The sequence below is a fragment of the Heloderma suspectum genome, chromosome 5, assembly GCF_057233095.1.
Source record: "Heloderma suspectum isolate Gila_16-S chromosome 5, 16-S_ref, whole genome shotgun sequence".
Classification (NCBI taxonomy): Eukaryota; Metazoa; Chordata; class Lepidosauria; order Squamata; family Helodermatidae; genus Heloderma; species Heloderma suspectum.
Window position 1 is genome coordinate 217,475,195 of NC_139462.1, and position 23,502 is coordinate 217,498,696.

Consider the following 23,502-nt stretch of genomic DNA (forward strand, 5'->3'; position numbering starts at 1 on the left):
CTTGCAATCTAACAAACACAATACAAAAGAAAAAAAAGGAATGGGAAGGGAAGAGGAAAGCAAGGCTGATAGATGGGGCCAGGTTGGTCTCTCCCTGATCATGACGTTATTTCTGGGAGGCAGGAGAAGCACCCTTCCTATGGCCCAGGGTCTCCTGGCCAGTGTCCAAGGCCAGAGTGACAAGTGCATCAAGCTCAATAAGCTTATGAAGCTTATGAAGCTGCCCCATCTTCCTTGGTACTCCCCCCATCTTCCCCCCAGCATCCACATACCACCAATATCAAAAAAAGATACAACAAAATATAATCATATCTGGTCTACCACCTGGCAAAGGGTCCTGCCCACCAAACCTGTTGCCCTCCACAGGTTTTGGACCACAACTCCCAGAATTCCTGACCGTTTGCCATGCTGGCTGAGGCTGATGGGAGTTGAAGTCCAAAGCATCTGGAGGGCACCGAGTTAGAAGAAGCTGCTCTAAAGCAAGATACATTCCAAAAACAATAAAGCAGCAAACAAAAAAGCACATCTTCTTTTCAGATGATGCACACGTGTACTGAAAAAGCAGTATTTTAGAAGAGGTATTCCCCCTTCTAACACACAGGCAGGAGAGGGAATGCCCCTTAAGAGGGCACTTGCCATCTTCAGCTTGGATAAGTATTAAAAGTAATTAAAAAATTAAAGCTGCTGCCCAGTTAATAATGGGCACCTTCTTAGTCAATCAGATTTTATTAAAAAAATAAATAAATAAACTGCTGCAGCCCTAATAAAATTATTGATAATCCTTTATATAGCCCTGTTTAGCATAAAGTAATTTTGCTACTCATCTTTCATTTATTCTCACAACATTGTTTCATTCTGCGTAGCACATGCTACTTTATTTACATTTAGTTTTTTAATAAGAATACTACATACCCAGTAATCATTCGTGTTGTCATTGAGGAGATTAAATACCAAAGATGCCTCAGGAACCTAGCATTAAAAGCTAAGCTGTACAGAAGTCTAAAACAGAAAAAGCAAGAGTATTGAATTACTTGGGTCATATAAAACATCTCTTAACTTTTCTTTCAATATAACATTCAAAGTAACATTCAAAAGTAAGTACTATTTCCAGTATTAGTCAACTAGTTTTATTACATATCAATCCTGATGCTTTTTAAAGTAAAGGCTATAGTGCCCATTTATCATGCTAAAAGTAATCAGAGGTGACCTGCTTAGTTAACCTGTTCTTCTATGCTTCACCAATCATTAAGACAGCTCTTCCACAATATAATGTAGTTATTCAAATGTAAAACCCTACAATTATTTTAAGAAAATATCTAACTATTAAGTAAAAACTGCATTCAATATCTTAACTGAATGCAGGTTTTACTTAATAGTTAGATATTAGTTAATAGTTAGATATGTTAGATAAGGGGAAAATCTATAATAGAATTTAGACTTCTTATAACTTCTCAAAATTATTAATATTTTGCTCATAAATTCATTCTCATTCACATAGTCTAGCACAGGAGTGTAGAATCTCAGACCCAAATCCAGGCCGCCTGGGGGCCAAATTTGGCCCTTCAGAGTTCCCCAGATGGCTGTTTGCTGGCTTCCTGGCTTTTGTGCAGTCTTTTCCTAATTCTAAAAGGTTGAATGGCCTCTCCATAAGGCTTTGCTACTGGCAGTAATAGCTTTAAACTAAAATATGCTTGTCTTTTTTTGTGTGATTTTGGTCCCACTTCTTTTGCCCTACCCCTTTTGCCTTCGGGCCCACCACCAATGGAATCCTGCCCTTGAAAGCTTCTCTGAAATGGAATTTAGCCCCCTGGCTGAAAGAGGTTCTGCACCCCTGTTCTAGCAATACTACGTATGTAAGTTTTTTTGGTCTAGTAACCCATAAAATCCCTATGAGATTTCCAAGAACATTATCACTAGGAAAACCAAGACCTTAAATGTTACACATCCAAGAATGATTAATGTAAATCTCCTGAAAGAAAGAAAAAGTCCAGAAAATCCATAAATCTCTTCCACAAAGTATTTGAATTTCCAGTGCTCTTCCTACTATTACCAGTTCCAAAAGGAGAAGTTCCAAAAGGAAATTCCTGGCAAAGTTAAATCTACCATTTTGACCTTATTTACAACCACAGCTTTATAACAATTAAAATTAGTAATTGGATTCCAAGGAAATTAAACTATTTTTAAATAGTTTTTTTCATTTCTGGAAACTATTATAAAGTAGGATTGGCATGCCACTGAATTTTATAATTATATACTTTCCAATTTGCATGCGTTACAAAGTCATCTTTGGAATTTCCTTACATTTCTTAAATCCCTAAATACTTAGGTGCAACAATAAAATACATCTCTCCCAGCACATATTATCCTGATTTGCTAGCGCATTCTCCCAAACTGAAGCATCAATCCTTTTCATACACACGCATTTGTAACTAATAATTTCCTACTTGTATAACTTTTGCTTTACAATTAATAATGAAGTAAAAACATGCAACTTCTCCTTTGGAACTCCCTATCCCAGGAAATCTGTTAACCAACTGCCATCATAGCATTTAAGTGACAAATAAAGACATTTTTACAGTACTTGATTATATTGCTGTTTTATTACGGGCTGCTAATTAAGCCTGTTTTAGTGTTTTGATTTAATTGCTGCGATTTTAATATTCTATAGTTTTTAAATGTTATTAGCCAACTTGAGAGATTTTTTTAAGTTAAAGGGTCCTGTAGCTCTGTCCCTTTATACAAAACTGCCATTTTATGAGAACTCTGCAGATTCTCTAAGCAGGCATCTAATTGTTCGCAAACAGTACATGATTTATGTGTATTCGGCAGAATGGTATTTTGGACACCCTTGGCTTTTCTTTAAAAAAAAAAAGTGTCAAATTCTTTCTGGTGCAATGGGAGAGATTAAATGACCCATTAAGCTTTATTTAGCTGAAGCACAGCTATAAGTTAATTAGTTAAACACAGGATTTTCAGTCTAGGTCATAAATTGGGCCCAGTTTCCCACTGAGACCATTTAACTTAATGAAGAGAATACAATACAATGAGACAAGCTCATACAGTTGGATAAAGGTCACTACAGCAGGGCAACATATTTCGACACTTCCTTTAAAGTGGAAGGTGCCACAGGTAGAAGGTAACAGATGTGACTGCAATTACATGAGATTAAGTGAGCCATTCAGCTTCACTGCCATACAATTGTAAATGAATGTTGCTTTTCTGCTAGTGCCCCTCTGGGACTTCTATCCTGCACAAATAAGCGAAATGCATGCTAAATATTTTAATACAGTAGCATGGAGATTTTACAAAAAAAATGTTATTTGCTTTTTTTAGATGTCAGAAGAATAATTTCATGATACATTGTTAAATGCCATTTTCAAGGTGAAAACATTTATAGGAAGTACAACTGCTCCGCAGGGGTCCTGAATATCTTCACCGAATACATGGGCGTAGATTCCTTATGATTTAACTACCTTGCCAATAGTCTAGAGTCTCATCGGCCTTAAGGGGGGAGATCAGGAGTTCTCTCATAACAGAGGAGTAGCAAATGTATTAGCATGAATCAGGTACACTGAAATTTAATTATTCAGAAGATGTATAATGATCAAGGTGCAAATCCTAGTATTCAGGTACTTAAGGAATACACAGTCTCCTTGAATAAAGGGGCCAATGCTTAAATACAATGTTGACTCACAAGTGGGCGCAGCATTGCAGGAAAAGGCCACTACTGCAGAGTGATGACCTGAGGAAGGGCTCCCACACCCTTACCAGTGAGTGTTGCAAGGTGCCAAAGGAACTTCTCCAGCAACACTGTGCAGCACACAACTGTGCCACACCCACACCCTCTTGTGAGCACTTGCAGCTTATAAATGTTAAGTCCTTGAAAAGAAGGGCAGATCAAGATGCAAAGCACATATTCACTGACCAGGTTTGGACGACACACCGGGGCTTGTCATGAATTAAGCCATGGCACCCAGTTGAATATTTATTTAAAATATTTCTTGGCTGCCTTTCAGGGCAGAAGCCCTCCCAAGGCGGCTTACAGCAGCAGAATACATAAAAACAGTTCAAATATTAAAAGCAATAAAAACAAACACAATAAAATATGTAACCCCCAGTCAGGGGTTGTTGCGTTGTCCAAACCCGGCAACCATGGGTTATGCAAGGGTTGTTTAAAGATCCTTGCATAATCCACGCTCACCAGGTTTGCATAACACAACCCCCAAGTGGGAGCTGCATATTCAAAATGGGAACCGCACATGCTACAGCCTGTTCGTGTTGTGAGAATAGCCCCATTAAGTCACAACACCATTAATCCTCATCAGAATGACCAGAAGAGGCCTGTTAGATGCTCATTTAATGCAGGACCAGATTACCTGAAAGACTGTCTTCTCCCACATATGCCTACCTGAACCTCAAGAGCCTCTTCGAAGACTCTGCCTTGTGTCTTTGCCAAGTGAAATCAGGTGGGTAGCGACTAAGAAGAGGGCCTTATCAGTGGTGGCAACCCAGCTTTAGCATAGCCTCCCTACAGAGGCTTCTCTGGTGCCTTCTTTGTTGTCTTTTCAGTGTCAGAAAAGACAATCCACCCAGGCCTTTTAAACAAACTTGTGTTTTAAACAAAGCTTGAGCTCTTGCAGTTTTAGGATGGCTTTTAAGCTAAGATACTACTAATTGTTTTCTATCCCCATTAGAAGAAATACTTTATGCTGAGTTTTTGTTGCTTTTAATTATTTATTTCTTCACTACATTTCTATACCACCCATTAGCTGAAGCTCTCCAGGTGGTTTACAAGACAAATTATTGTATTTTTTAAAAAATATTTTATGTTGTATACTTCTGCTCTGAAAGCCACACAGGGAATTTTTGTTGGGCAGACATCTAAGTTTAAATAATATGAAATACTATTACTACTATTACTACAGGCAGCTGCCTTCTAACAAATCAGACCATTGGTGTTATCTAGCTCAGGTGTGACTACACCAGGGGTATGCTATCTTTCTGGGCCATGGGCACATTTGGTAATTTGAGAAACTGTCCTGGGCACCAAAACAAAATTTCTGCCATGGGAGGTGTGGCAAAGGACAAGTAACCTGCACAAAAGATTGAGTACAAGGCAGAGATGGGGTCTGAGCTCCAACAGACTGAAGAACTCCTTTAAACCCACAGTTTTCAGCACCAACAGAAACCTATTTCACAGCAATCCCAGCTGCCAGTAATAAACTTGTGTTAACACTTTTTTTTAAGTGGGAGGGGTTGGATACCTTGGCTGACGCCAAGAAAGGTGTTTGGGGGGCACGTTGCCTACCCCAGGTCTACACTGACTGGCAGCAGCTCCCCAGGGTTTCAGTCTTTTCCAGCCCTACCTAGAGATGTCAGGGATTGAACCTGGGACTTTCTGCATGCAAAGCACGTACTCTACCACCAAGCTATAGCCCTTCCCTCCACTGAGCCACAGTTCTCCTAAAGTTAATCAATATATACATTGCTCCATGAGCACAAATGCTGCCCCATTCTTCTCTGAATCTAGGACTGCTCTAGCCTTGATGTGTGAGATCTCCATAGTCCCAGGAACGCCAGAGTTTGAATTGGGAATCTCACTGTCTGGAACGACCTGGGAATTTGTACACTCAGGCCTCAGAGCTTAGAAGAGAAGGGGTGGTCAGGTCTCATACTGGTCAGGTCTCTCATAAACATGAGAAGCCAGATCTTCTGCTTTTGCGTGGTCAGTAGAATAGGGCTGCCTTCTGCCTTTCAAGCTCCATGTGTTGCTGACCTCCAGCACAGGGGGAGCACTTCCTCAGGTCTAAATTTGGTTATAGCTACCCACAGCTCCAGCCTAGCCTTGACACAAAGCAGGTATGGCACCGGTCTATATCTCACACTAGAGAATAGAGCACATATAGAGCTTCATGTCCTCATGGAAAACTGTCCTATGCCTCACACTTCCACACATTTTTCCTTGGGAAGCAGAGGAAAACATAGTGAGGAATTTCTGAAATATTCAACTATTTTGGAACAGTATAATGTGCATCTAATTTTAAGTAAACAAAAACTACTGCTGACTTAATGAATAGTAGCTGAAGTATGTACATTTACCACTTCAAACAAAGTTGAAGTTCAAATTGCTGTACCTCATTAAATAGAATAAAAGCAGTAATTCATATTTTACTTCTGGGTTGATGTTGTGGAAATATAAATTTCAGCCTAAACTGAGTTTCTCTCCACCTAGAGGCAATAAGTAGACATGAAACTAAACTAGAAGGCAGACAATTCCAATTAATTTTACCCCCAAAATGGAAGAGAACTCGAGATAAAATGAAATTAGCAAGCAATCCAAATAATTGTCACATGGCTTTTATAGTTTTATGAGCAATGAAAATATTCAGTTATTTTAACTAGAATGGCAGGTTGACAAAGATGGATTATAGGCATAAGAATTAACTGCTTAAGAACAAATGGCAGCTTCCTTTAAAATGTAGTTTATCTCATAGTCATCTGTTTTTAAAAAATCCTTCTCCCTGAGCACGTGGTACGTGATAATGCTGAAGAACTGACACGCAATTAAATGAATAGTGTGATATAATCTAACTTACTCTGATATCTTCTTAAACACTGGTAGGAAAGGAGGAGAACAATCCAATGTCCCCTAGACAGCGTCTGGGGGACATAGGGTATTTTGGATTCCTGGATCTGAGGCTGGAGACAGCACTCTGACCTCGGAGCCAGGAAACTAAGCTCTCCACTCCCTCCCCCTTGCAGCTGACACAGAGAAAAGGGAGCGTGTCAGTGGGAGGGGAGGGGAGGAGCGTGGGGACGCGGGGATCTGAGCTATCCCCAGCCTCCTTCCCTCCCCAAAGCCTCCACTAGCAGGGTGAAAATGCCTGTCTAGCTACAATGCAGAACGAGAGGTGCAATGCACCTCCTGCTCTGCATTGGATACACGTAAGCCTCCGAGTTCAGAGGCTTATGCATATCCAGGGCAGATCTGATGGGATTATGCCCGAAGGCTACAATCCTATAACCCCTTGCACGGTAAGTTCCTTTTTTTCACCAGTTAGAAGGGTGTGAGTTCTAAATTTGAATATTCTACTTTTAATTACAGGACACATATTTTGCTGAAATAAGCCCACGTTAACATTACTCTAAACTGCGTAATTCACAGTACAATCCTACGCTTAGGTTTAATGGGGCTTACAACCAGCTAAGTGTGTTCATGATTACAGTTTGTATGAAGTTTTGGTTTCTGAAAAGGTTACAACTGTATTCTCATGGAATATTCAAAATGAAAAGTTCTCCATTTCATCCCAAGTTACGATCCACAGGTTTCCCTCGAGAGGGAAGCCATTACACTTAAACCAAGCTCAAATCTGCATCGTATACCGATATAGTGTGGATTTCAGTTTGCTTTAAGTGCTACGGCTTCCCTCTCTAGGGAAAACTGGGGATTGTAGTTTGTGAGGAAGCTGAGAGCCCTGTGTGCCTTCCCATCACATGGGAATTCAATTTCTATTTGTTACATTTATATCCTGCCTTTCTTCAGGAACAGCAGGCTGCAGGTATCTAACTGGAGCTGCAATATGCTGTAAGCCCCGCTCTCTGTGCTTATATTGGCCCAGCTGCTAAGGTAGTAACAACAAGCCTTCCATCTACTACATGGTTGTAAAGATGAGGAATTTTAAAAAGTTTCTCATCTTTACAACCATGTTTTGCAAGTTTTGCAAGTGTGAGTGCAATAGAGTTTATAAGGACTTCATTCTTAACCTGCTCTTTTGTGTAGCTCTACTTTCTGCATAAAGAGTAGGCACATTTCTACATACCAAATAAAGATAAAAATCAAAGGTCTTTTTATAAAAAGTGCTTAGAACAAGATTTTAATCTTCTGGCAGAAAACAACATTGCCAGAAGCTCAACAGGAAAATCTGTATGTTGCTCTAACTTAATACATTCGTCTTCGACTGGTGGGCTGCACTCCCAGCTAGGGTGGATTGTTGCATCAGTAGTACCGACACCATTTTCTCTTTTGTTTAGGATTCTGCCCTCCCCCCAAAGTAAAAACACAGACAGAGGTGGGGGAAGAAGGTGGACAAAAAAGGAGGATAGTGCTGTTACTTTTATTTATTGCACAGAAAAGTGCATATAAGCATACATACACTTCCTGTGCCAAGCTACACCTGCCAGAATTCCTTCCTTTGTCACCCTAACTAAAAAAAAAACCCAACCAGATAAGTGGTAACCTTGTAGCAGCTTTGGGTTAAAGATGAGTCCTGGGTCTGAAAAGGTTGCTAGCTTAAAACACAACACACTTAAGTTAAGCAGTTCCATAACCTGGAAGGAAAACCAAATAAATTCACACAAAGACCTGCAGAATGTTAAGCACAGGTTTCTGGAGGAAATTGAGGCTGTAGTCACACAATTAAAGCTATAGAAACATCACTAATTAAGCACCTTTCCTAAACAGTTCACCAATAAACCACAAGTCAGAGCTATGGTGCATTTAAATCCCGTAATTACTATCTAAGGCAATAGAATAGTTGCAATAAAGGCAGGCATACTAATTCAGCTTCTGCTATGATCTCCAGATCTCACATCCTGCTCTAATGCAATTAGTTGACAAAGAACTAATTACCCTAATCAAGTGATCACAGTTTCACTGACATCTTACTTCCTTGAACAGCTATAAACACCAGTAGGCTAAAGAGACAGCACCAATTAGTTTTCTGTACCATTGTTTACAAAGCAGTTTGAATTAATTGACTTTTATGGCATTCCAAAAATACCGGGAATATCTACATTATTCCCAGTAACACTGTGTTATTCACTCTGCAGTTCACCATTTCTGATGCATTAAAAAGCACGAAGACGTAGCTGCACCATTTATTTTTGAAGACCTTTGACCACAAGCTACCTGACGCTAGTACACGCTTACATTTTTCGGTATTTTATGGAGGCCCCACACATTTAATATTTCAATTGTCTAAATTAGCATCTCTAACATTCAGCTAGTTTCTTAGAGATGAGGATCTGCATTTTATACTTTTTTTCTGTGAACAGCTGACTCCGCTCCCAATGCTATAAACTGTTTTTGAAACTTCCCCCACAACGAGGCATTTGAGGCTGCTGTCTGAGCAGTCGAATGCCCACTTGGGCTAGCAGAATTAGCTTCATGGTTATTTAGATAAGGGCTGCAAATCTCCATCTTCTCATCTAAGCGTAACTGGCATTTTTAGAAAGCTTGTAGTGCTGCATCTTCAATCCTAATGTGAACAGGCCATTCCAAAGAAAGCAAGAAAAGCCTTGATATAAGCAGTGCACACCTGCTTTATTACGCGAGTCATACGTATGCTTAATACAAATGGGACAGTTTCCAATGCCAAACACACATATGTTCTTCAAAGGGCTTGGGATCGTGTTCTTCTGCATGACAGGACAGGTGACACATGCTCACAGTGGCTTAACTGCTGATCTCAGCAAAAAATTAGTAGTTTATAAAGCAGAAAAGAGGCATATAAATCCTGGAATAAGGAATTTCTACTCAGGCACTAGAAAGTGAAGAAAAATGCTTAACTACATGGAAGGTGCTACTATTGCCATTTCAGGTATTCAAAAGACAAGCCTATGGAAAATATTCTAAAATCTAAAATATTGTAAAGGTGGAAGGCTATTTTCCTCCTGGTTTTCAAACATCTACAGAACATCAGTGCAGCCTTGTTTTCAAGATTCTCTCAGCATGCATATGGTAAATAAATAGCTAATACAATGTTCTCTTGGGATATAAAAAACTAAATGTCCTCCATTTTATAAAAGTCTCTAAGCCAAAAAAAATTGTCCTTTCCTCTTGTTTATGGTACTTGGAGGTTTCGGCTTTAGGGCTTCTGGACCGTAAACTGTGATAAAGTCATCCTATGATTAATAGGTTTAGGTCTATAAATGTACAAATCTTTTAACTTGCCTGACTTTGGGCACCATCATTCGGTGCTGCACCATCAGCGTGTGACAGATGGAAGCCATCAAAGTGAAGACTTCTTCACTAGCTGAATCTCTCCAAACCATATTTAGCAGAGTGTTTGTCTGCTGTTTTGTATCCAGCTTCGAAAGACACTCTTCAGTTATATATTGGACTGATATTCTTCCATCTCCCTGTAAAACAGAAGAGGGCTTACATTTCAATGAGTCAAGTGTTTTCAATATTGATTCAGTTTCTCCACTCCCCCAAAGAGGCTGCTTCAATGTGCAAGACTCAAAACATGTACTGCCATGTCAAATATTTTCTTCCACCAACAGCAGCATACCAGCTCTGCTTTTTAGATAGCGCCAGAAATACATGGATATACTTCTGAAGCCAAGAAGTGGCTTCTGTGCTAGCCCCCTTTCTGTACCTGGCAAGCCATACCACCAAAAAGAAGTGGCAGAAGAAATCAGCCACAGATCAACAGCAGTTGTGCAGTCTGCCTGAGCAGGTTTCCTCAAGGTGAGGAAAAGACAATCTTCTTTACTAAAGAAATATTTCAGTGTCCTTTCTGGGCTTCCAGACTAGTGCCATTGTACTAAAGCAGTAATACAGAAGGCTGCTATGCAGATAAACCCTACAATACTTTATAACAATTTTGCAGTTTACAGCAAGGTATTCCATAGTACAGTTCCATAGTCTGGTCCTCTCTGCTGCACTCCCCAGTGTTTTTCAAATTTAATCTAAGTGGGCTTCAAGCAAGCATTACAAGCTTATTTTACATGCACATAAGTAGATGTGGGCAATGAATGCCTTTAAGTATCGATTTAGCCAAATGCAGTGATGAGATCATGGCTCTGCAAACATGTCTGGATAAGTAAAGAAGAAACCGTTATATGGTCAACCTAATGGCTGAAAATCTTAAGTGGTCCATACTGCATTGTGGCTCTTGTTCTACAAGATTTCACCTAATGTTTTGGTTAATTATTGAAAGTTATTTACCAGATACACTATTTTTTCAGCAAATAGTTTGATTGTAAATCCCTTTAATACATACAAGTTTTCAATTCTTTCAGGTTTGTATCCTTTTAGCATTTAAAAAACAGTATCTGAAGACATGTAAGAATGAACATACAGCATGTGAGAGACAGTGTGGTATAGTGGTTAGAGTGTTGAACTGGGACTCAGAATATCTGGGTTCTAGTCCCCTCTCAGCCATGAAGCTCACTGGACGACTTTGGGCCAGTCACTGAGTCACAGCCTAACCTACCACACAGGGATGTTGTGAGGGTAAAATGGAGGAGGAAAACCACGTAAGCTACCTTGGATTCCATGCAAGAGGAAAAAGGTGGGACATAAATGTAATAAATAAGGCTCCAAAACTGGCAGACTGATCTTAAGGTGTTTTTAACTGAGTATTTTCAAGGCAAGTTTTCCATAAGCACATATAAGAACCTAAGCCCACAAACCTATGCACACTGATTTAGAAGTAATCTCCACCGAACTCAATGGGAGTTACTTCTAAGAAGACATGTATAGGACTGTGCTGTTAATCATGGTTAATAATCCTCAGATTGGAACAGCTGTTAAAGTAGATACTAAAATTGAAATAGTAGTCATGAGCAGTTCGTAGTTGTCAAAAAAACGCTATCTACTAGCATATGTCCAATTGCAATGTCTGATGCTAATACAAATAGCTTTAATATTTCTTCACCACCTGAAATTGACAAATCAGAGTTCTATTTATGAATCAATATGAAGAACAGTAAGGCTTTTATATACAACCTCATTGCTGATCTTTCTGAACAGCCATTAAATTCTATGCTTCCATTAGAATTCCATTCTCTTCCACAATAAATCACAATACATTATGTAGCCACCTGTGTAATGTTCTACTTGACTGCAATTGACATGCCTAGCTATATAAAAGCTATTGTAAGCAGCCTGAAACAAAACATCTTGGGGGGCTGGGGGGCAGGGAGAGAAGAGATGGTGTATATACTATACAAACACACACACTTAAACTTCTGTGCTTTCCACTGAATACAGGGAAACCTGCACACTGTTTATTTGTGAATGGGACCAAATCAAATATAAATTAAGAGGACTATTGCTAATATATTTCATTGCACCCGCCACCCCACCCCACCCCAGAGTTACAGCAGAGGAAGTCTGCTCCAGCTTGAGTATTGCCATTATAAAATTTCATCAAGACCATTTTAATAGTAAAATCATCCAGGGTGGGTTTGAAGACGTGGACTTCAGAGAAAGTAAATGCCTTCTTGAACAAGGATGTGGTCCTTGCCATTCGTATAGATGCAGTTGTGCAGCCCTTACTAAAGAAACCAACTTTACCCTCAAAACCTGGATAGCTACCATCCAGTCTCTAACTATCCCTCTCTGGGTAAGGTGTTGGAGGGAGTGGTGGCTTCTCAGCTCCAACTGGTTTTGGAAGAAACCGATTACCTAGATCCATTCCATTGTGGGTTCCATGCTGGTCTTGGGATGGAAACAGCCTTGGACACCCTGGTGGATAACTTACACAAGGAACTGGAGGGTGGGAGTGCAACCCCCTGGTCCTACTTGACCTCTCAACAGCATTTGATACCACTGACCATGGTGCCCTCCTGTCTCAACTGCCTGGACTGGCCTTAGGAGGCACAGTACTAGAGTGGTTCTGGTCCTCCCTAGATAGTATGTTTTAGAAAGTAGCTTTGGGTGATGTTTGTTCTGCCCCCATTGCCTTTGTTCTACCAGGTACCACACAGTTCTATCCTATCCCTAATCCAACATCTGTATGAAGCTGCTGGGACAACTCACCCAGAAGTTTGGGCCTTGATGTCATCAATATGCTGGTATCACACAGCTCTACCTTTCTTTTCTACCTAAAGATTCTATGGAGGCTGTGGAGCTCTTGAATAGACATCTGGGTTCAGTTCTGGGGTGTTGGAGGGAGAAGTTAACTTAATCCTGGGAAGAAGGAGGCTCTGATTGATTGATTGATTGATTGATTGCATTTATACGCCGCCTTTTTTCCTCTTGCAAGGAACCCAAGGCGGCTTACATTATCCTCCTCCTCTCCATTTTATCCTCACAACAACAATCCTGTGAGGTGGGTTGGGCTGAGAGTCTGTGACTGGCCCAAAGTCACCCAGTGAGCTTCCATGGCCGAGTGGGGACTAGAACCCAGATCTCCCAGCTCCTAGTCCAACACTCTTGCCACTACACCACACTGGCTCTCTGTGGGTTGGGAAGCCAGCTGGTCGGGATAGAGGTGTACAACAGGTCCGCTACACTCCCCATGAAGGACCAGATGCACATCTTGGGGGTACTCCTGGATTCTCACTTTTGGGAAGGCACAGATGGAGACAATGGTCAGGAGTGCTTTTAACAAAAACCAGTCTGGAGCAGCCAGACCTGGACATGGTTGCCCATGCTCTGGTTACCTCCAAAACAGACTGCTACAATGTGCTTTACATGGGACTGTCTCTGAAGATGGTACAAAATGCAACTGCCCAGATGCTAGGGGGGGCCAGAAAATCTGAACACATAACTTTAATCTTGCATCAGTTGCACTGGCTACCAGTATGTTTCTGGGCCCAATTCAAAGTGCTGGCCTTGACATTTAAAGTCCTAACAAACTGATACCAGGTTATCTGAAGGACCACCCTCATCTAGACCATATGCTCATATGCTATGATCTAGCTCAGGGGCCCTTCTTGAGTGCCTGCTGTTAAGATCAGTGAGGCTGGCATGCCCTAGAGACAGCCCTGCTCAGTGGTGGCCTCTTTGGAACTCCCTTTCAACAGACATATGCCTTGACCCTACTACTCTAGCATTCAGGTGAGCCTTGAAAACCTTCCTCTTCAAGGCTGCCTTTGATTGAGACCATAGTACCTTATGTTGGTACAGCAGCTTCATGAAGTAATTCTCAGCATCTGTTTTGACGTGATCACCTTTAAAAATTGCATCTGATCTCACTTCTTTGGGGAGGGCATAGTCCTAAAAAGCATCTTTAAAAATACTTAAAATAAATCAATACCTACAGGCATGGAAGTCATCTTACTAATTTCTTCATCTTCAGAGTCACTGGTTGAATCTTGACAATCTGTACCTGATGTAGATACAGGTAACTGAGAAAGAAATGTCTGGAGTACCCGCAAATACACAAGTAGCCCTTCTTCTGAAAGAGATCCTATAAGGGAAACAATTACAATTAAATACATTATAGAATACTGAAATGCTGAACAGGGATAATTAGCATAACTTTATTTCATAAGAGATTGAACAAGTCTAATATTACAAACTTAATATTCTAAATTGTTCATTTTATAAAAACACTATGGCAGTCTTCTCCAACTTCATGCTCCTCAGAAATGTTGGACTACAACTCCCATCATCCCTAACCATGAGACCATGCTTGCTGGGTATCATGGTAATTGGTAGCCCAAAACATCTGGAGGGTACCAGGTTGGGGAAGGCTGCACTATGGGCTGCATCCAGACTACAGTAGTTGCAATTAGGTCCCATTGAAATCAATGGGTCAAGTTACTGACAATTTAGCTTGAGTCTCATTGATTTAAATGGAAAAGAAATGAACCTATCTTGGTGTTGATCCAACCATATGTTTATACCGTAAATTATAGAAACATTTTGGGTGTGAGGAGAATAGAACAAATATGGTTATAGGCTATATAGTATACACACTTTTAAAGTCTAGAGAATCAGAGCTATCATTTTTAAAACAAGAAGTTTCTAGACCTCATTGTTGCCAATATAAATTTGAAACCTAATGGCAACAAATACTAGTCTCAAAAATTGAAGGCACACTTAAACAACCAAAGAGTAATGATAGAATTGTTAAGGTCATGATTATGCATTTTTCAAGTTATTTTAGTGTTGAGTCAACCACGGAGGCCTTCTAGCTTGCAAATTTTCCAATGTGGTGTTCAGTCAGGAAAACCTGGGCTCAAATTCTCATTCCGGCATGAAAGGTCCCTTGATCTTAGGCCACCCACCAGCTCTCAGCTAAACATACCTCCAAGAGTTCTTGTAAGAATAAAAAGGATAACTTCAATGAACTCTGCCCTGGGGCCTGTGGAAGAAGGGCAGGATACAAATACCAATAATAACAATTATGATGATGGTTCAGTGGTAGAGTGCATGCTTTGCATGCAAAAAGTCCCAGGTTCAATCCCCAGCATCTCCAGGAAGGGCTGGAAAAATTCCTGCCTGAAACCCTGGAGAGACATTGCCAGTCAATATCAACAATACTGGGCTAGATAGACCAATGTTCTGACTCAGCATAAGGTCTCTTCTTATATTCCTAACAACAACAACAAATGTAGTAGTAGCAGTAGTAATTTTAAAGAACGTAGGTGGCTATTTCAGACACAGTATATAATAAACTGATACTTAAAACTGATTAAATATGCTTTACATACCTAAATACGTTTCACCAACTGTTAGAACAAAGTAAAAAAGCCAAGGTGCTCTCTCACTTTTCCTCGAACGCCTGCTTTCTGTTAATAATAGTGCATTCAGAAAGAGTTCATAAGGGAAACAGGTGTGTACATCTGCAAATGCTGGAATGATGAAATGGAATATCTGGTCTGTAAAAGGTGCTGCCAGGAACTCTTCCGTAAAAGCAGCAAAAATCTGTTGCCTGTGGCAGGTAAAGAAAGGATTCTCTTTATTGAAAATGCAAACATTGCTTTTCAGCAGTACATCCACAATACAATCAAGCTATAGGTCTGAACATATATTTTACCCATCAATTAAAAGTGATAAAGCTACATTTTTTTAATGCTATATTAGACTCAACTTGTCAGTGTCACCCATAGCGTATGTCAGTCCTATTACTGTTGTCTGTTTTTCTTTGGCTAAATAAGCACACTGAGGGGCTATTTTAAGACTAGAAATCACTATAAAAAGTTGCTCTACTACTTCTACAATGCTCTTTATATTGTTTCCATTTAAAGTACTATTACCTATTTGTGCATCGCCACAGTAAGTAGAAATACTAATATGAACAGATGCACAACTAAGATGGCCGGTACATACCTGGCATCTTCAGGACAGGAGCTATAATTAAAGTGCAATGGCTTCAGAACATTCTCTAGCAATATTTTTGCAATAGGAACCCGAGAAACATCAGAATACTCAATACTTGATGGAAGCTTGTTATTTATTAGCAGATAAAGAGACCTGTAGTAACCTGAAAGAAAAGACAGCCTATTTTAAGATGCACACTTATTTTTAAATGAGTATAAGCACTTGGAATATATTTCAAAAGTATAGCCATGTCATCTGTTGGGGTGAGAATAACGAAAAGTCTGGTGGCATGTTGAAGACTGGCTTTCATGCCCACTGTCAGATGCACTTTACACTACAGGAAATATAAACTCACTCACAGTGCAATCCTAAGCATGTTTACTCAAAAGCAAGTCCCACTGAGTTCAGCGGGGCTTACTCCCTAGTCAGTGAGTTTAAGATTGCAGCCCTAATCATATTCAGAATTAGTTTTTTTGCATATATAAAACCGTGCTATTTAAACACATTGACTCTTCAGTACGCCTACCAACTTTGGTGTTCCATGGCATTATGGAAATTATAGTAGTCAATTCACAGTCACAAAAATATTTTTAACCTATCAAAAGGACTTCACATTCTCCAATACTAAATATTTATTTTCAACATGTACATGCCATTCTTAAGTGCAAATATTTAAGAAGGAGCAATATTTAGGGAGCATTGCTTAATTTAAATATTATTGCAATGTTTATTTTATAGTACTTATGTACCATTTAAAATAATAAATGCTCTAAGCAGTTTACATTAATATTCACAATTATTATTGTACATGTAGCTCAAAGCCACAGTTGGTAGTAGTTCCATATTCAAAGTTCAATATAATTTTGAAAGCCAATCATTACACTAACCTTTTTGAATTACGTAGTGCAAGATTTGTTCAATTATTGATGCTACACGGTTAGCCTCTTGTAAAACGGGCAAATAGGTATTCTCAGATGAAAATACTTCAAGCATCCTCATAGGAAGTGCAACATTCAGACTGTCATCACTGCAGTTTTGCAGCAACCTATGACAAGATAAAAAATGTTACTCAAATGGTACAGAAGCTTTTCCTTATAGTGAAAAAGAAATACCACTCCAACTTGCAATTAACTTTCAGACTAGTTTGAAGAAAACTTAAAATGTAACCACTGAATACAAGTGATCACAGAATAAGTATATGCTGGCGATGTGCAGGAGTTTCCTTCCTGCCAAAAATGCCTCAGTGCCAGAACTTTGGAGGGTCTAACAATAATGCATAATGCTCTGGTGCTGCCCATGCAGCTGACTGTGGCCTAAAGACTTCAGGCTGGCCATTTAACATTTAATACAGATCTGTGGCCTTAAGTGAACCAAGCAAGCTATAAGAACATGGTATATTCTATACTAAATTGATCTGGGTTTGGTTGTTTTTACCTGCAACATAGGCCCAACAGCCTTTTTATCTGGAACAGGCATGTAAGTTTGTCAGGGCCATCAAGCTGCTTCACAAACTGAGAATTTTGTTTAATCAAGTTTTGACATATCCATATCTGGAGGGGGGAAACAATATTCACAGATACAAGTGTTAAAATGCTAAAAAACACACACCTACTGTTCTTGCTTTTTGCAAACTGGATAGTAACAGACCTACTAAATCTATACAGTAAAATAGCAAATCAAAACAAAAACTCATCCCTCCAGTTCTCCTCCCACCGTGACATTAAGCCAACAGGACAGAGACTTGCAATTTTTTGGGAACAAGTGCAGTCTTCTAATTTGCAGGAAAAAGTCAAGGAAATAACATCTTCAAGAATTAAGTAACTTTAGCCTTAAAAAAAGAAAAAGAAAAGCCAAATCTGCATTTCCAAGGAAAGTGACAGAGTATGTATGTATATAAAGCATGCACTAGTAACACGTAACAAGATCACCAGCAATTACCCAGAGATCTATCTGTAGATTCTAATCTACCTTCTGCCCATCCTTGGTCTGGAGAACAAACAAGAAGCCATTCATATACTACTGCCAACCAAAGCAATTCAAAATGAAATTACTGAAAACATGTGAGAAACTAAAAGCAATCTCCTTAATGAAAATTCAGTTCTTACCAAACGTTTGGAATCCTCATTATGTCTATAGAAAAACAGAAGTTGGCGAACTAGGAGAGTCAGATTTGCTCCATTGGCGGTGGAGAAACTTCCTCCAGATTGTGCTAAATTAGCATAGTGATCAAATTCGCTCCTCTGAATGGAATACTTAAAATTGAAGAATAAAGTGGATGAAATTTACTGTCACATATTAGGATACAGAGGCAGGATTTCACCACATTCATATAACACTGCAAGCTTCATTGGCAGGTCAATGAAAAATTAGGGGTTGAAATTCAGCCTTCAAAGGTTTCTTCAGCATTGATTTTTGTTTATAATCTGGGCTGCATTATTGTACAAAAACCTGGACAAGCACAATTGTTGAAATAAATTTTTTTGAATATGTAGATAGTAGCAATAGGCACAAAAACACAGATGGCATGGCATTTTCAGTAACTTTTAAAACATAATTAATCAGAACTAATATTATCTGTGCACACCCGCTCTCACAAATTCTATGGAAACAGAGGGACTACCTGTGCATTAAAAGAAAAGAATTGGGGCCCATTTGGAAACTCAGAATGAGCTAAGAATAAATAAATGTGTAGGAAGTGTTGGTCTTTGATGGATTTGTGTTCTATTATATTATTTATCATATTGCAAATAATAACATTAACATGAAGAAATATTCCAAATTAAACCATGTATGTTTTTGCAATTTTATTGCATTTTTACATAGACCAAGATCCAAAAGGGCTATGTGCGGAGCTTCTTCATGTCCACTGTGGTTTCTGATCACTCCATAAGCCTAGGCTCCAAAACCTCCTGTATAGCAGGCATGAACAAAATGTGCCCCACCATGGCCATTTCTGTGCCCCTCCCTAGGTCCTCCCTGCCACCGGCTGAAAAATTTCTGTTGGTGCTGGAAGTTGCTGTGCCACCATAGAAAGTCTTTATAAATAGGGGTGGGCTACAAATTGACTTTGAAATAATTTCCCATAAAGCTGTAGTGTAATCTATTAGCCCAGCCCAGAGAATCATGTCTAACATACAACCTCATTCACAGGCTGCCATGTGGCTACTACTTCTTTCCTCCCCTCCTTTTCTAAGCAGCAACAGCTTTTGTACATCCACTGCAGCAAACCCAGATGCTGAACTTGTTTTTGCACACTGATAGTGACTGCTGGATCTGGGCCAACATCCAGTACAATAGAAGGAGGGCTGGAATAGTGACAGTGGCAACTGTTTTGCTTATCTTATAAGTTTACCCACTGGGCAAACTCAATAACACTTAAAAATGTAAATCATGCAAAATGCCTACTTGGTGTTTTCTGTCCCTATACCCTCGAACAAAGGACTGGATGATTACTGCATTTTTCAGCCTTCTCCTTTCTTCCTAAGGAGACAAGACAAAGGTCAAAATAAAATTTGCTGCATTGTAGTTAACAGTACAAAGCAGTGGCAAGAAAAACACCTGCGAGTTCACTAAACAAACTGACATATTCAAGAACATCTTCATTTAATTTTTTCATTAGTATCACAGAGGAATATGGGTGGCAGGGTCTGTGGTAAACAAGGGTTCGGCTCTCAACTTAATGTGGGCTTACACTGCACAACATCATGCAGTAGCCAAAAAGAGCTAAGGCTCTCATGAGCCACACACACCACACACATTTTATTTATTTACTGCATTTACATCCTGCCTTTTTTCCTCCAAGGCATCTTACATGGTCCTATTCCTCTCCATTTTATCCTCACAACAATGGAGGTAGGTTGGGCTGAGAGTCTGTGACTGGCCCAAAGTCACCAAGTGAGTTTCCATGGCCAAGTGGGGACTAGAACTTGGATCTCCTGGCTCCCAATCCAACACTCTAACTGCTACACCACACTGGCTCTCATTTACTTATTTATTTACAACATTTCTATACTTCCCATCAAGTTCTCTCGACAGGTCACAAATAAAATTGAAATATCTTGTTACCTATCAAGAGCCAGGTGCTTTTTCAGACTTTACACTGATCTCTCTCTCTCCTTTTCACCAGGGCTCTTTATCATATGTATTTCCAAAAGACCAGCTAATGATAATATAACTCCCCCATCCCATCCCCAGTATCCATGTACTATCTTGCCCCAGTCTCTGTTATTTATCACTTGGCTGCCATCTTGAATCTTGACCAGACACTGCTAAAATGTCCATAGACTTAATGGTGGTGGAATAAATCATTCAAAGATAATAATTTGTAAGATTTTCCTAAGAACAAAGAGTTTCTTGAGGCAGAATTTATATATTTTTTACACTACTGTGGCTGCATCTGTGTGAGAAAGATGAGTGAAGAACAGTGATGGAGACAACAGATATAAGGCAGTGAATGAGGAAATATTTGGCAGAAAGTGGGAAAAGGATATCCACGTGGAATGGAAAAAGCAGACTCCGGAAACAGAGAACTGCTGCTCAGTTTGGGCTGTTTTAAAAACAGAAAAAAATCAATTGTGATCGCATAAGCTACTGATTTTCCATATCACACAGTTGAATTACAACATGAGACAGTTCTATTCTGCTCTGTAGGCATAGGTTTCATCCAAGAATACATAATTGTCAATTAGTGACCCATTATTACAAATGTTGGAAGCCTGAGGTCAATGCTGCAATATCACTACATTCATTTTTAAAAGCTCTGTTTGATTTTATTCTCAATACTGATGTTTTCTTCCATTTTATAAAATGTATGGTATGAACAGATATGTTATCTCTTGAAAAGTATACTTGCATAACATAATACATTCCTATAAATACACAGTGCCTTATATGTTATTCACATGTTCTGCATCAAAGCCTTACAGATAACTGTAGAAGCAAATTATTCATTAGTCATTTAAGGTTGGTACACAAATAATTTCCTTGATTATAGTTAATCAAATTACAATGACTGGGGTTTTTACACGATGTTGATGCAGTCCCAGCAATAATAGTTTCACAATCACCGATTCCACAAGTACGCATACATACAGCCTGAAATACCTTCAGTACTTCACATGGCTGAGTCTGACGTTGCATCTCAATGTTGTTAATCATGAAGTATTACCACGAAAATCTATGAAAATATTGCCATGGTACACAAAATCCACGAAAATATTGCCATGGTACACAAACAAAGAGTGTGAATTAGCCTGCAACCAATTTTGCTGCTGGTGGATCTACTGTCATGGTAGGAATTTTAGCATACCATATTTGCATAAACCATTCCAGCAAGTTAGAATTCAATGCAAGCATCACATAACAAAAGTAAGCCTACCATTTTAGCCTTCAAATATTCAGCAACTATAAAACAAGCAGGACATCAGGTTGATAAAGGAAATAGCCAAACTGTGAAACTAATCCTAATTGTTTGCTCAGTGGTAGAACACATTGGGCTAGGAAAGAGCTAATGCCAGTCAGTGCTGACAAATGGTCTGACTTGTTATAAAGCCACCTCCAAAATTCCTATGTAGGCCAAACTGTAATTAAGCAAAATGTCAGCAATAACTTTTCTCATGGTTCATGCTAACCAGATTCTAAGTTTAACCAGGATCTGAAATCATGGTTTACTGTTAGTTTCAGATCCTTTCACTGTAATTTTTCATTTTAATTTCTAACTTATAGAATGCAATTTCAATCAGCAACTGATGTTTTAGAAGCCTCTACTTATATCATACCTCTCGTTTCCGTCTCTCCTCCTGTGTACGATGCAAAAGAGAGGCCTTTGGCTCCTGGAGAAGAACAAACACAATGTAGTCTTTCTAGCTGAACAAGTATATTTGAAGTTTTGAATGAGATATATATCTCCTTTTCAATGTAAAGTACATATTCTTCCCTCAGTATTATGCCCGAAAGTTACATTTATCCTCCCTGCTATATGCTTGGACCTAACACAGTTAATATGACGCAATACCACTATCACCAGCCTAATATCCATTCACTATCTACCTCATAACATCCCTTACAAATACAAGTCTGCTTATCTCTTTCGTTACTGTTTTAAACAGAGTAATTAGATTCAACCTGATTAAAAATGCACTTCAGTAAATTCACGTAACTAATTACCTAAAGTTTGTGTGTGAGAATAAATGAAAACCACCTTCTGGGGGGAGGGGAGCACTACATACATTACACTTTCCAACTTCCTCAAGTCCACAGACTGCAGGAACAGTTAAAATCATTCATACCTTCGCTGAACCACTCATATAATCAAACTGTAGTAGATGAAGAAGCCACATGGTGACAAAAGGCGCTTTTGCCACGCAGGTGTCTTTCCAAGCATTCTATATTTGGAACTATGCTAGACATATATTGGATTGGATACAGGGTTGACCCTCCATGACAGGAAGGGTTTCTTCCATTGGCAAAGGGAACTGGGATCCAGTGGAGCCTCCCTGGTGGACGAAAGGAGGGCAGGATGATTTTTGCTGATTTCTCCTTCCTCCTGCAGCCACTTGCACCACTACACATGCCATTCTGGAATGTCCCCCAACTCTCCAGAGCAGATTTTTGGGAGCAAAAAGGGGGGAGAATGGCAAAAATAGCCTCCCCTCTTTTTTCCTGTGGGATTATCAGGCTTGAGAAGTTCTGCTCCATATACTCTAGATCCAACCCACTGTTTTCTCCATTAAACTGCACGAATAGTTGTTTTTGCCTACCCATAACCCCCCATAGGAAAAAGATATAGAGGAAAAGAAAAATATCTGATGGATGTAAGCACCAAGATGGAATGTACCTAAGGTACTATTATGTGGATATATAGTTAAGGGATTGAATTGAGAGCATTTAAAACACACACACACACACACACAGTAGAAAAAGTCTTTTAACAATCTAAAATGGAAGCTTTTGGTTGCAGTATTTAGTTTTCTTATTTGGATTAAGTAAATAATAAATCAAACTTGTCTGCTAGGCAGACCTAGGCATCCTTGGAATTCTTTTCCAGGCAATGTGGTGAACCCTACACACTTTAGATATTTCAATACAGACTACAAAGGTGCAGTAATCATTTACAATGGCAAATAAGCCATTGGAGAAGTGGCAAGACTGAAAAGTTCATTTGTGTTTTGACAGAGAGGTTGAATGATTACTAGTTTTGCTTTTCAGATAGTTTCAGTAGGTTACTTGCATTACAAAGTGCATTTTTATTTATCCAGGTGTTTTTTATTTCCAAATTCAGAATTAGGTCACTGGGAGTCGGGGGGATGAACAAATTTCACTGGCTTTTACAAAGTCTATCACCAGTTTTTTTGAAAAAAGCCTCATAATAACCAATCATGAAGACTAATATCACAGAGATCTATAACCTCATTACTATTGCTGAGCCATATTTAGTCTTGTGTATTTTATTTGTTACTTACAACTTTAGACTGCTTAAATAATCTTATTTCTCCTGATTG

At 39.3% G+C, this 23,502-nt stretch overlaps 1 protein-coding gene across 3 annotated transcripts in view; it reads right to left on the bottom strand.

Moving 5' to 3' along the window:
- The window catches only part of UBE3C (ubiquitin protein ligase E3C), a 79,544-nt gene that overhangs the window by 48,074 nt on the left and 7,968 nt on the right, over window positions 1-23,502 (bottom strand). For 2 of the 3 annotated variants that reach the window (XM_084859288.1, XM_084859290.1), the window contains exons 2-11: window positions 21,781-21,834; window positions 19,409-19,483; window positions 18,109-18,255; window positions 17,438-17,553; window positions 16,891-17,048; window positions 16,013-16,166; window positions 15,394-15,614; window positions 13,996-14,144; window positions 9,953-10,140; window positions 913-999 (exon numbers count right to left, since the gene is read on the bottom strand). In XM_084859288.1, coding sequence (XP_084715414.1) covers window positions 913-999; window positions 9,953-10,140; window positions 13,996-14,144; window positions 15,394-15,614; window positions 16,013-16,166; window positions 16,891-17,048; window positions 17,438-17,553; window positions 18,109-18,255; window positions 19,409-19,483; window positions 21,781-21,834 — 1,349 coding nt within the window. The remainder of the gene's footprint in view (window positions 1-912; window positions 1,000-9,952; window positions 10,141-13,995; window positions 14,145-15,393; window positions 15,615-16,012; window positions 16,167-16,890; window positions 17,049-17,437; window positions 17,554-18,108; window positions 18,256-19,408; window positions 19,484-21,780; window positions 21,835-23,502) is intronic. The other variant, XM_084859291.1, reaches the window with a different exon arrangement.